General features: G+C 42.1%; 1 protein-coding gene across 6 annotated transcripts in view; it reads left to right on the forward strand.

Annotated features, from left to right (window-relative positions):
* The window catches only part of dnm3a (dynamin 3a), a 30,306-nt gene that overhangs the window by 12,307 nt on the left and 3,182 nt on the right, over positions 1-14,817 (forward strand). For 4 of the 6 annotated variants that reach the window (XM_077584051.1, XM_077584053.1, XM_077584050.1 and 1 more), the window contains 6 exons: positions 559-663; positions 4,749-4,858; positions 9,687-9,798; positions 11,841-12,002; positions 13,472-13,689; positions 13,764-13,880. In XM_077584051.1, coding sequence (XP_077440177.1) covers positions 559-663; positions 4,749-4,858; positions 9,687-9,798; positions 11,841-12,002; positions 13,472-13,689; positions 13,764-13,880 — 824 coding nt within the window. The remainder of the gene's footprint in view (positions 1-558; positions 664-4,748; positions 4,859-9,686; positions 9,799-11,840; positions 12,003-13,471; positions 13,690-13,763; positions 13,881-14,817) is intronic. The other 2 variants (XM_077584052.1, XM_077584055.1) reach the window with 2 other exon arrangements.

Below are 14,817 nucleotides of genomic sequence, written 5' to 3' on the forward strand. Positions count from 1 at the left end.
TTTAAATTTTAACCCTTTATTCCCTAATTTAGGATTAGGGCGAAATTTGACCCTTTTGGGATTTTTCGAAAAATCTGAATAACAAAAACTGTCAGTAAACTATTTAGAATTTAAGAAAATAATCAATCAAATACACAGCTACATTGAACAATATAATTTTTTTGTTTTATTTGTTGAATTTTAGAACTGGATTTTGAATGTACAAACACACTTTGGCCAATGGAAACAAGAACACAGGGACAAAATCACTGCTTGGACAAAAAAAAAGGTCTTTGTTATTTGAGTAGCAGAATTTATAGGGGCCAAATTTGACCCCGTGGGTTGTCCAGGGTTAAAGGAGACATATTATGGAGAATTAGCTTTTAATTGGCTTGTGTAGAAAGATTTGTGTCTCTGGAGTGCATGCCCAGAATCTTCTCAAACCACCAAGTCAAATCTTAGATTATCCGCCTATTTCCTAAAATGTGTCTGTGAGCGACCCCTGGTTGAATCTAGAAAGCTATTCTCCATACTCCAGCTTTCACCGTCTAAATGCTTGACTTTCGGTCCCTGTCGCAGGTCATACGAAAAGGATGGCTCACCATCAACAACGTCAGCATCATCGCCAAGGACTACTGGTTCATTCTCACCACCGAGAGCTTGTCCTGGTTCAAGGACAACGAGGTGAGCCCCTTCCAAGTTTTGACGTTCCAAAGAAAACGGCACATTTGAGAATCAGGCTTTTATTAGAAAAAGTCCGCTTGAAGCACGCGCGTAACACGACGGCGAGAGATAACCGAAGCGGCGGGGAGAACGGCGGTCGGAACGGGATTTGGACCGAAGCGGGCCCTCCTGGTGTCAGTGGGGCTGCCATCTGTCTGCCTGTCTGTGCCTGCTGTACAGGAGCAGAAGGTCTGCACAGCAAGTGTAGACAGGCAGACACACCACAACAGTCTGGTCAGCGGATGACGTCACGGGGAGAGATGGGCAGGAAGTGAGATCAGAGCTGATGAATGTCGGGGGGGGGGGGGGGGGGGGGGGGTTCATCGAAAGCAAAAAATGACAGCTGCGGTGGATAAATATGTAACTCACAAATGATCATAATATCGCAGGCGTTGGCCAAAAGAGCATCCTTGACCCAAGTGTTTCTTCTACCACCTGAGCCGCTACATGACCCCCCCCCCCCCTAAAAAAAATTGTCTTGCCCTCCATTCACTCTTCCCCTCGCTCCCCCTCTTCTTCCTCCTCTGGGATTTCAGGCATTTGGAACGGCTCACTTTGACACAGCTGGAGTTGCCCCAATCCAAACAAAGACCAGCAAACACACACACAGACACACTCACACACACACACACACACACACACATGTGCACACACAGAGGACAGACTTGTATATACAGTATACAGTACACACGCGGAGCCTGATATAAACACACTGGCATGCAAATGGGGGAGAAAAATATACACTGGTTTCGACGCACGCATCGGTCACTTTTGAGATCAACACGGCGCGGCGCGTTCCCAGACGAAGCAGCCCCAGGCGCGCTTATTTTACTCGCGCAACCGCAGCGTTTTCCTTAACTTTCACACACGCCGTGATGGCATCACTGTGGCATCCCCCGGGTAGGCTTTACCATAGTTTTAAGTGTGTGTGACTCTCGAATGCTTTTTTTTTTTTTTTCAGTCATCCACGTGATTGCGCAAGTCAGATCTATGAAATGACAATCTCAAATGTGTGTGTGCGTGTGCGCACACATGAAAGCCAAGCGTCTGCTTCCTCTCTCGCAGTTCCTACTCTCACATTCCCGCCCACACTACGTCCACAAACATTTTTCCTCGACTCTCGCCGCCTTTTTTCTTTCTTTCTTTACCTCCCTTTTTCCTCCTCTCCCCCTCTATATCCCCCCCCCCCCTCTCTCTCTCTTTCTCTCTGTGGTTGGCAGTCTCCCTGGGACTATGCGCATTCCTGGCTGGAAAATTTGAAGCTTTGTCAAAACACCAGCTTCCAAGATCTTCTTGCCCAGAGAAATCCCACATGGCTGTTCCTACAGCAGACAACCCCCCCCCACACCACCACGACTGCCCTCTCTCCCAACAAACACCCACTTTTCCACCTCTCCATCCCTTGATTTGTAACAGGCCCGCACGTTCCACGCCTTTTTTTCCTGGATTACAAACGCGCAATCTCGTCTCCGGAGTTCTTATCGCCGCAGCGCACCGAGCGAGATATACATTCCTTCACCCCCTGCCTCAGCCGTCCCGTGGGCCTCCTGAGGATAAACAGACGGCTAACTAATGCATACACTTAATCTTACACGCCTCCTCAATGTGCGTGCGTGTGAGGCCTGTTCCGCGTCTCACATCCATTAGACGCCGCTTCAGGCCCACCCATGACACCTCGCACCGCCAGATTTAAGAGCAAAAAATGATGTCTGCAAACACATGCGCTCTTTACGTAGCCTTGCACGAACACTCAATACGGGACTATTGCGCCACCTGAAGTAACAGCCAATCAAAACATTTTTTCTGCAAACACATCACATTTGTAAAGTTGGCGTGAGTGCAAAAAAAAAAAAAAAAAAAAAAAAATTCCCTCTCTGAAGCCTTTCCATGCACAGTCTAACCAATGTGCAGACTACTGTACACCACCAAAATCCTGAACAGGTAGTCTGAACACTGGGATGACCGAGCAGGAGCCTTCAACCCGCATCGTCCCTTTTCCCGCGCTGGCAAAAGTTTCCATCCATCTTATCCCGTCTGGGCGAGCCGTCTCCCGATGGTCCGTTTGTCTTGTCATTCACTCCTCGGGGGTGTCTCTCCTCGTTTCAGGGACTTTTATCGTAGCCGGCCTACTCCCCGGGATAGTATCCAGTTCACGACGTGGCACTTTTGACTCATTGGGAGTCCCGCCTGTTAAGCTCGGGAAAGCATAAGGAAATGGAGAGGAGAGAGAGTTCGGGAGGAAGCCCGCGGCCATATATGGCTTTGACGGGGGGGATCAACTTCGGGATGGTCGGCGCGCTCTCCCCGCTTTTCCAGCTCGGGCTCTCAAGTGCTCCTCAAACCCTTTTCCGCATCTCCTCCCGCGAAATTAACCTCTCTCTATCCTTCCTCTTCCTCATCTCTACTTTCTGCCTCTGGAGCACCCTATACTCCATCCAGTCTCCTCCCCCCTCCCGTCCAAAACGATCCCAGATGTTGCTGTACCAGCGCCAATCGCTTTCTGTCATTTTTTTTTTCTTTCCCTCGGCCTCTGTTACAGGAAGTGGGCCCCTTTTGGGGAGAAAAAAGGAAAGGGTCGACGGAGGAAGAGAGTCGTAGGGTTCAGGGGAGCACTGGGAGGGAGAGGGAAGTCCAAAATGTTCTACCGGCGCATCTTTAAAACGAAAAAATAAATAAATGCAGATGCACGCACACCTGCATCGTCATTGAACACATTAAACGCAGCGCAATTCAAGGAACGTTTGCTTTGCGTGTTAGTCACGTCCTCCAACTCACATCCAAGACTACCTCATCAACAGCTGTACCTTCTACCACAGCGGCCTTTAGGAAGCCCCCCTCTTAAAAATGAAGGGGGGTGGGCTTCACTCTTGGAGAAAATGTTGTACGTTGGAGCCCGAAATCTGAGTAATGGCTTTCACATGTGGAACCGGCGTCTTTTTTTTTCTTCTTGTTCTCGTTGGCTGCCAACTTGGGCTCTTGTGTTCATTGCCTTCCACACCGTCTGCTTCTCAGAATGCTTCTCCATTATTAGCCGTTTTCACACAGAGATCCCCGCGCAATTTTTCACACAGAGATCCCTGCGCAATTTTTCACACAGAGATCCCTGCGCAATTTTTCACACAGAGATCCCGCGCAATTTTTCACACAGAGATCCCCGCGCAATTTTTCATACAGACATCCCACGAAATTTTTCACACAGAGATCCCCGCGCAATTTTTCACACAGAGATCCCCGCGCAATTTTTCATACAGATATCCCGCGTAATTTTTCACACAGAGATCCCCATGCAATTTTTCACACAAAGATCCCCCCGCAATTTTTCACACAGAGATGCCGCGCAATTTTTCACACAGAGATCCCCGCGCAATTTTTCATACAGATATCCCACGCAATTTTTCACACAGAGATCCCGCGCAATTTTTCACACAGAGATCCCCCCGCAATTTTTCACACAGAGATCCCGCGCAATTTTTCACACAGAGATCCCAGTGCAATTTTTCACACAGAGATCCCCGCGCAATTTTTCATACAGATATCCCACGCAATTTTTCACACAGAGATCCCCCCCGCAATTTTTCACACAGAGATCCCAGCGCAATTGCAGCAGCAGAGCTGTAACAGCAGATCCGACCTTTGACATATAAGCTTTGCAATTGTGTGCACTTTCACAATAAGACGACATGTGTGGAAATCTTAGTGCCAGCATGTTGATAGGACAAAATAATGGCTGGGGGTGTTTTATTTACTCAAATGCACTTAGAAGAAAAAGGCATTTATTAACTCGTTCACTCCCAACCATTTTCACTGAAGCAACCCTCTTCGCTCCCGGCTGCGACGGTATGATTTGTATCAGCCTCCTCTGGTTGGATTCTTTCTCCTTTTAGACGCAGCCTGAAAAATGTTTAGTACCAAACATGTGACTTGCACTAGGCCCAAGAGTACAAAAAAAAAAACACCTGTGTTATATTTTACTGCGCATACCGCTGTCAAGTTTTATCTTACCCTTTTTTTGTGTGTGTGTTTTTGCTCGCGCCGCTTTCTTCCAGGAGACGGAAAAGAGGTACATGCTCCCACTGGACAACCTCAAGGTCCGGGATGTGGAGAGGGGCTTCATGTCCAGCAAATTCGCATTCGCCCTATTCCATTCAGAGTCAAGGTTCGTGAGCGTCTAATTGTGTGTGTGTATATATATATATGTGTGTGTGACAAAATATCCCACAAAAGTTTCCAAATTGAGGCAAATTTGAAAATGTTTGCATTTTCAGACCATCTGATTAACCCCTAATAAAGTTTGCCAAATTTGGTCCTGCTTTAAAACCCTGGAGAACCCAAGAACCCTTTTCTTCTTTGGAAAATTATGAATTATACATTAAATGACTGCTATAAGTTCACTGAACACCAAAATATATGTTTTTTTCAATTTTAACCCTTTTTTTTTTAACTAGCTCAAAGTTGCTAATTTATCAATATATATATATATATATATATATATATATATATATATATATATATATATATATATATATATATATATATATATATATATATATATATATATATAAAAAACATACTCCTAGGCATTCTGCAACATGATATGAAATAGATTAACAAAAAAAAACACAATTTTACCATTTGATGGTTTGCTGAGAAGATGGTTTTGTTTGGATTGATTTCCAGCTCAACAAAACAGCATGTTGCCAGCCATCTTGTCACCACCACTCTGGCTCATGTAAGTGCAATATTCATCCACTAGATTGCCCCATGCAGGGGTCAGAAGTGGCACTCTGGATTTTTGAAGTTAAATTTGTAAAAAAAAAAAAAAAAGGTCTTTGTTATTTGACTAGCAGAATATTTAGGGGCCAAATTTGACCCCTAGGTTCTCCAGGGTTAAAAATGAGCGTTTTCCGTACAGCCGTCCGTCATTTTATTTTAACAAAATCTTCAAAATGAAGCTTTTACACGATGTTTCAAACATTTTTTTGTAACTATCAAGAGCCAGGCCGTCCAGTTTTACCGCGGAGCCCAAATTTTTCAGTAGAAACGCTAGAGGTGAAATTCTTGGACCGGCGAGTGTGTGTTTGAGTAAGTGAGACAAGGTACTTTGTGTCCTCGTCACCTGCTCACTGGAGTTTTCCGCGGCCTTTTGACAAGTGTGCGCGAGGGGAGGAAACAGGAAGATGGCGTTTGCCCTTCCCGTGACCTCGCCTGTCCTGCCGAGAGGATATCCATTTGGTACCGGCGGCGGGTGTGGTTTTGTTGTCTCCACGTATACGCCAGACTGCAGAGCGCACGGATATGTTGCCTTAACGTGTGTGAAACAGATGGAGAGAACATAAGAAGAGTTAGGGGGGAGAAAGTGTGTAATCGGAGCTGATTGGACCAGCGCATATGTGCTGTGTTTATTATACTGCTGTAATCTCACACACACACACACAACCTGCGAGCGTGTGGAGCGCAGCATACCGACGGCAGGCTCATTAAGCAACTAATCAAAGCCAGAGAGCTTGGATCAGAGATTAGGCGGCTCTCGTTTGGAAAGAATTGCTCGACTCACCGCAGAGAAAGAGGAGAAGAACGAGAAAAAAGGGGTTGAGGGGGAGGACGAAAGCGTATCAACGGCATCAGCCAAGAATGTGTCAAAAGCTGTCCTCTGCATCCAACATCTTCCCCCCTCCTCCTTTTCATGTGCTGCTTCTCCTTTTCGTATTTTCACTCATCTGAAAAATGTCTTGAAATCGAAAGCAGCCGCGTTTAGAGCAGGAATTCCTTCACAGAAGATGTGGCCGGGATGTGTGATAAATCTGCATTGGGGAACACTTTTACTACAAGTGTGCATGTGTCTTAATTGTAGAGTAGACCAGCAATAGGGATGCTTTCACATTTATTTATTTTTTTTAATTTAAAAAAATATATAAAAAAAGAAAAAAAGACAGCAATGATGGTGACATGTCAAATCGGTAAAATTACCGAATGAACAATACTGAGCTCTCCAGGAAAAAAAAAAGAAAAAAAAGGATGCTTTCACATCAGGCGCCGTTTCAGTTTTATAACCGTGCTAAACTGATTTTTAATGAAAGTTGTAAGCAGTGATGAACATTCTGAATCGGCGGACATTTCTTGACAATAATATGCTATATGTGACCTCACTAGTCTAAACATGACTGATTAATATTACATTTGTGGAATATAAATGATGCTGCATAATCCAGCCATTTTTATCCATCTCTGCGGGCGTCCATTTTGTCAAGATGACATCACAGTTGCTCAGGCCTCAGGCAACAACCAATCACAGCTCACCTATTTTCTGAAGCTGAGCTGTGACTGGTTGTTACCTGAGACCTGAGCAACTATGATGTCATTTTCACTTGACAGCAAGTAGCAAAATGGCCACCTTCTGATATTGATATATTGAACACAATATTAACCAGAATATTGTATTCAGACAAGTGTGGCTGCATAGAACATATTGTCAAGAATTATTTTTTTTTGACTTCCGCTTTTTAAGGATGGAAACAGATTTTTGGCTTAGCAGAATGGCGCCAAAGTTTGATGATCATTTTGAGGAATGTCAGAAGGTTGGAAACCTGAACCAACGACACCTGTTTCACCCATTGACATGAAGTTGGAGGGTTATAACAAGGCACACAAAAAGGTCTTGGAAGACCTATGCCCAAAATGGATCAGGAAGTCGGCCATTTTTATTTTAACCCTGGAGAACCCAAGAACCCTTTTCTTCTTTGGAAAATTATGAATTATACATTAAATGACTGCTATAAGTTCGCTGAACACCAAAATATATGTTTTTTTTTCAATCTTAACCCTTTTTTTTTTAACTAGCTCAGAGTTGCTAATTGATCAAAATATATATATAAAACATACTCCTAGGCATTTTGCAACATGATATGAAATAGATTAACAAAAAAAAACACAATTTTACCATATGATGGTTTGCTGAGAAGATGGTTTTTTTTGGATTGATTTCCAGCTCAACAAAACAGCATGTTGCCAGCAGCCATCTTGTCACCACCACTCTGGCTCATGTAAGTGCAATATTCATCCACTAGATGGCCCCATGCAGGGGTCAGAAGTGGCACTCTGGACTTTTGAAGTTAAATTTGTAAAAAAAAAAAAAAGGTCTTTGTTATTTGAGTAGCAGAATTTATAGGGGCCAAATTTGACCCCGTGGGTTCTCCAGGGTTAAGCAGCCATGCTGGATGAATTCCAGGGCTCGTACTTTGATCATGTCTTGTGAATTTAGAGGAAAATATAGCACAAGTTTCAGCAATTGAAACAAAACTAGGTGGACATGTCTATTATAATTGGGACCCATGTCTGAAATGGATCAAATTTTGATCATCATGAAAAAGGGGGGAGTCATGAAAAAGGCCAAGGCAAGGGCCTGTTCATCGCTTAATTTGTGTTTAGAACGACATGACGAACTAACTAACTGGGACGCTCCGGTGGGCGGTATCTGGCCGGCACGCAGAAGGCTCTTCGGCCCAGTTGTAGAGTAATAGCGTTCTGGTACTGTCATTGTTGGCCCGCTGCCCTGACTGCTCGCCACCACACCCTGACTTATTAGCCTCACCCAGTGTAGCTCCGGCCTATTTGTTGATCTCTTCTCATAGCTCTCCCTTTCACGTTTTTTTTTTTTTGCTCAGCATTGACACACACACACATACACACACACACGCGCGCTTACAGATTTCACATATTTGAGGTTGTGAGTGTGAGGCGGGAACAGTGAGAGCTGGGAAGAAACAACCGAGCGATTAAAGAAAAATGTCTTACAGATGGGACGCAGATTGCTGTCTTTTTTTTTTTTCGGATAGAGAGGATTGCGCAGCCAAAGCACATAGATGATGTGGAAGGACATAAAATGCAAACACAAGAGGGAAAGGATACAACTTAGAGTACAGTTAGATGAGTTACAGCAGGAGCTTGTCAGTAACTGCTGAGACGTATGACTTTGGATCACCGTTACTTTGAATCCGGTATCCGTCCAAATCAGGATTCCTACCACAATGCTGCAATCGTCCCTGAAAGATTGGTTGGAGGATAGAAAGAAAGCGTTGCGGTCACAGTGGACCTCGGCCAGACTTCATGGAGTCCTGGCATGTTGCAGCGATTGTAAATTATAACTTTATGGCTCACTAATTATTTTCTAATTACATAAATATTTGTGGGGCTGAGGAAAGGGGGGGGGGGGGTCATCTTTTGCACCCGCTTTCTGAACAGCTGCCAATGAATATGGTTACTTCTGTTGTGTAAAACTGCCTCCTTGTAACTCCACCCCCCCCAAATATCACAATATGGACTTAGGGGGTATTTTATGTACACCATATGGACAAAAGTATTGGGACTAACACATAAAGGGATGTAACTGGATTATGTACTGTATTTTTGAACATGCCTGTGGGTAGAAAACTAAAATAAAGTAAAGCTATTCAATTGTAATTAAAAAAAAAATATGGAACCATTTGTGAAACTCTTCTTTGTGGGTGTCTGTTATTATTATACTGCCCCCATGTGGCCAAGACGCAACACCATAAGGAGCAACACTGCTTGTGAATTGTAGCAAAAAAAAAAAAAAAAAGGTGCCAAAAATTGTTTCCAGTTATGACAAAACTCTGTTTTAATAAAATACAGTTAGCCAAGGAAAAAACTTTCTTTTATTATTTATTTTCAATTTTTCTTGGAATTTTTGGGATTTTGGAACAGATTAATGGGATTTCCATTCATATCAGTTGGGAAAGATGATTTGCCATGTTATCACAAAATAAGAACCCAAATAAAGAGAAAAACCATATCAGTGGAGTGAAACCTCTCAAGGCTCATCTGAAGTCTCGCACGATTTGCTGATACGGTTTTGTTTGACTTTTGAGGGCAATGCGTTTTCCACTGAATTTTGAACTTTTGAGGCGTTGTGTATTCTATCGCATTGTATATTATTTTCCTGAGTGTACGATATGATTTACTTGAAGGAACGTGTACAAGGACTACAAGTTCCTGGAGCTGGTCTGCAACTGTCAGGAGGAGCTGGACATCTGGAAGTCCTCTCTGCTCCGGGCTGGCGTCTACCCTGAGGAGGTCACGGTGAGTACCCTGACCACTTTGTAGAATCCCGTCGTGAGACCCCCCCGCACCCCCCTTTTCAGCCCCACCTTCTAGCGGTTACTACCTGCTTTCCCCATACTTGTCACAGATGTTTGATTTTTAAAATTAACAGATGGCCAAGGTCATTTGTAGGTTTAAAAAAAAAAAAAAAAAGGTCAAAATGTGATGTGAAATAGTTCATCTTTATCGTAAAATAATTCACATTTTTATTTTTTACTTAAGATATATTATCCATTCACCCATCCACTATCATTGCTATCTAATTAACCAGTTATTTGATCAATCAAATAAGTGACATGAAAAATGTTTATTTTATTACTTGCAATAAATCAATGAATATTTAATTCTACAATTAAATATACAGTGTTCCCTCGCTATAACGCGGTTCACTTTTCGTGGTCTTACTGTATAACAGTTTTTTTTTTTTTAGTGCAATTGCGTTTTTTTTTTTTTTTTTACAGTAATGCATCTTTTTTTAGAAAATGTATGAAGGTTTGAACATTGAGAATGTTTAAACGAGATAAATGTGAGAAAAAGTAAATGCCTTGAAACATAATAAATGTAAAACATGAAGCTAGCTACTTCGCAGATTTCATTTATTGCGGGTATTTTTTGGAACCTAACCCCAGCGGAAAACGAGGGAACACTGTATTTTAATTAATTTTCAGGAAATGACTGACAAAATAATGTACCTAAATAGTACGGGACTCTTGACTCTTTGACTGCCAGACGTTTTCAGAAAAGGGATGCCGTGGGTGCCAGCCGATTTTAAGCATTTTGACTGATCTTTCAAGGGTCCACAGAAAATTATGTGTTTGGACTATGGAAACACACATACTACCAAATGAAAGATTGGACTGTCATCTTTCATCAGAAAAAAAAGTTTGTTTCTACCTTATTCCGTTTTTGAGTAATCAACAATAGAAAATGGTTAGTTTCACCTCTGTTTTGAAAAAAAACCCCGTCTTTTAACGTCTTTGGCACTCCTCCATAGGATTTTACTAAACGTTATTTAACGTTTTTGGCAGTCAAAGAGTTAATGGGCAGGTAATTTTTAGATGGGGTAAAAAAAATAAAAATAAAAAAATAAAAAAGTCAAGTATTTATGTGATATAGTTGATTAGAATCATAAAAGCACATTTTTCTACATTTAGTTAATTCATATTGAAATAAATTATTAAATTAATTAAATCTCTACATTGGTTTATTATTTATAATAAATCAATAGTACAATTGGAACTGGAAATTATTGGATTTTAATTAATCACTTTTTAGGAATAAACTGACAAATTAATCAATCTACCTAATTTGTAGATGAGGTTAAACAAAAAGTGCAATTAAACAATTATTAAACTAGATACACGACTTAATTTTTTATTTTTTTTAAATCAATTTTAGGGAAAAAGTTGCAACAAATATTACAGTGCTCTTAATAAGCCTAGTAATTTGTAGATGAGGTAAAAAAAAAAAAAAAAAAAAAAAAAAATATATATATATATATAAAGGTGTGTAAAATGTGCATTTGATTCTATTAACTAGATAAAGGAATTAAAAAAACGTCATTGAATAAATACATTTGAATTACTCAAATTTAAGTAAAAAGCAGGCAAATGCCTGCAAAATCTTGTGGTAGTCTTGATGATGTAAATGCTGCCTGTTGGGCCACACGTGTCCCGCAGGCCATCCTTTGCCCACCCCTGCTGCTGTAACCCCTTTTCACCCCCTCTTCTCATGTGTGAAGCCCCCGCACTCCTCGCATCTCGCGCTGTCGTTGGCTCCTCGGCGCAACATTCTTGGCCGGTGATGTCACTGCAATGTGTGTGTGTTCCAGTCTGGTTCTAATCAGCAGATCCCCGTCTCTTCACCCCCCACCCCCCCCCCCACCCCGTTTTTTTTATTTCTTCCTCCTGCCCACTCCCTCGTATACCTCCCCTCCATTTTGCTCCGAGTCCCAGCTAATGGCGTTCGACTCCCTCTCGTAACTGAAAACACTTTCTAATGGTTTTGTGTGTGTGACCAAGGTGGACGCGCAGGGCAACGGGCCGTCCGAGAACTTCACGGACCCCCAGCTGGAGCGCCAGGTGGAGACCATCCGCAACCTGGTGGATTCCTACATGGGCATCATTCATAAGACTGTCAAGGACTTGATGCCCAAGGCCATCATGCACCTGATGGTCAACAGCGTATGCTAAACACTTTTTTTTTTGGTGCTAGTTTCATGAGAAGCCGCTTGACTTCTTTTAGCCGCTGAGTCGCCATTTTCGAAATAATGGTGGAACCCATTCATCCATTTTGTGTAGCTCTTGTCCTCAATTAGGAGAGCTGGTGTCTATCATAGCTGAGTCTGGTTGCCGTCCAGATTATAATAAGTATAATTGATTAAATACAAATAAAATATAGAAAAACAAGCATTTGCAATAGGGCTGAACAATTTTGAAAAATAATGTTATATTTCCCCCTCAACACTGATTTAATATGCAATTATTTTTTCAAGGTCCTCTTCCCATGTATTTTTTATTTTTTATAAACACCAGCAATAAATGAATGTGTATTACAATAAACAATATCGGATTTATTTATATTTATGCTGAAATAAAGACATATAAACAGTTAATTTATCTACTTGAATTAGAGTTAAACACTTTGACATGCAGTCTTTTAACTTTTGTCATTAACTACGACAACTTCACAAAATTCTACCAAACAAGTGTGGCGTAAACACAAGTCAGAAAGTCAAAAATCAGATTACAACAATAATACAAACAAATGTGTGGTTTTATTTAGCTCCCAATTTCATGTCAGTGGTGTCGGGGGCTATTTTTTTTTCTAACAATGAAAATTCTTGAAAAGTCTCATAAAAATATTGCTTTGGTGCCATCTGGTGGAATCTTAGTGCTAATCACCATTTTTAAACTGAGGAGTTTCATTTTGAAAGGCCATAGCTTTGTCTAATAGAAAAAAAGTGCTTTGTAGTTATCTTGTGGCATCTTTAGGCGATTCTAATCTTTTTTTTTTTTTTTTTAATTACTCACAGAATTTTGCTATTCGTGTCAGTGGTGTTGGGGGGGTTATTTTTTTTCTAACAATGAAAATTCTCGAAATGTCTCATAAAAATATTGCTTTGGTGCCATCTGGTGGAATCTTAGTGCTAATCACCATTTTTAAACTGAGGAGGAGTTTCATTTTGAAAGGCCATAGCTTTGTCTAATAGAAAAAAAGTGCTTTGTAATTATCTTGTGGCATCTTTAAGCAATTCTAATCTTTTTTTTTTTTTTTATTACTCACAGAATTTTGCTATTCATGGCACGGCTCGGTCCCTATCCCTGCAAATATCTAAATATAACTGTATATTTTCTAGTGGCAATAGGTTGACGGTGAAACAGATTTTAGAGGTTTATATTTCTTTTGGGACGAATTGTTTCAAATTCCGCACAATTATGAGGTTGACCAGTGTACTGGAATGCATTGTTTTCACCCTTAGCGGTTCCACTCCATTGAATTATTTTCCAGTGGCTCAAAAAGAGAAAACTGTTATCCCATGTCATATTTTTATCCCCGCCTTGTAAGAAATGCCATAAAGCCGTATGAAATATCACCTGACAGCATCTATGGTGTTTGACTTGTCGCATCTGTTTATAATCCCTCTGGCAAGGTGAAAGAGTTCATTAGCTCGGAGCTGCTGGCTCAGCTCTACGCTCTGGGAGACTGCTCGGCGCTGATGGATGAGTCACCCGATCAGCGGCAGCATCGCGAGCAAGTCCTCGGCAAGCACGCCGCCCTGCAGGCCGCCATCGGCATCATCAGCGAGATCTCCACCTCCGGCTACGCCTCCCCGTGGGACCCCTCGTACGCCGTCACGCAGCACTCCAGGTAGGCACTGTTCCCCGCGCTCGCGCAAAAGCCTCCAAACCCGCGGGCATCACCACTTCTCCCCCGCCTTAAAGCAGCTCCACGCTCCCTAAAAAGTCAACGACCGCCGGCAAGTCTCGAACCCGTGGCCGCGCCCCGCCCGTGCCCGTCCACGCCAACCAGCGGCTTCCCGGCCCAACTTGCGTGCCCAGGTAGAAGCTGCACGGTTCGGGCTCGTGGCTGCACGGCGCTGTTATTCGAGCTGGGCGGGGGTCCGCTCCGCAATGTGTTTCTCATATTGGCGGGCAAAGCGGACCCCTTTTTGCATGCTTTCTACCTCGGCCAGAGACAACAGGCCCGTCAAGCTGCCCTCCGTCTCTCCCCCGCCCCGCTCACTTTTTCCTCGTTTTTCTGCTCGCATGTTTTATTGCCGTCCCAGATTTCCCTCATACGACGGTTGTTTTTTTTCTTCCCTCCCTCCCTCTAACTTCTTTGTCTCATACATTTCTTCACTCGGGTTCCTCCCCAGCTTCTTGGCCCGTCTCTCCCTTTTCTCCCTGCCTCATTTCCTCTGCGCTCTCCAAGGTTCCTTAGGTTCTTTCCCACTCGCGGTCCACCTCTTTTCCTTTCCTTGACGATTTCTATCCTACCGTAACAATGCCTTTCGACTCTCCTCCTATAGTTAGAGGTTGCAAAAGCATGAAAGAGTAAAAGTAGGTATTTGTATAAAAATAGCAATGGAAAGAGTACAAGTACTGATTTAACTCGACTATGTAAAAGTTAAAAAATATATTTATAACAATACCCGTTTTGATAACATGGCACAACTACTACTCACTAATAGTAACAACTCAGCCGAAATGCAACGCTAGGTAAGAAACGTGTTTTTTTCTTTTTACCATGGTGTTTATTAAATATTGCACACAAGTAATACACATTTTTTAAAAAACATGAAAACTAATACTGGAACTAACTAAAACTATGCATTTTTTTAAAACTAAAATAACAGAACTACCTTGAAAACTAATTAAACTAAAAATAAAATAGTCTAAAAAAAAACGAACTAAAATGAAAATTCCCAAACTATAATAACCCTGTGCCACAAGATATTTTTTTTCAAAGTCCTGAAAACCAAGACTATCATAAAAG

Source organism: Vanacampus margaritifer, chromosome 13, assembly GCF_051991255.1.
Source record: "Vanacampus margaritifer isolate UIUO_Vmar chromosome 13, RoL_Vmar_1.0, whole genome shotgun sequence".
NCBI lineage: Eukaryota > Metazoa > Chordata > Actinopteri > Syngnathiformes > Syngnathidae > Vanacampus > Vanacampus margaritifer.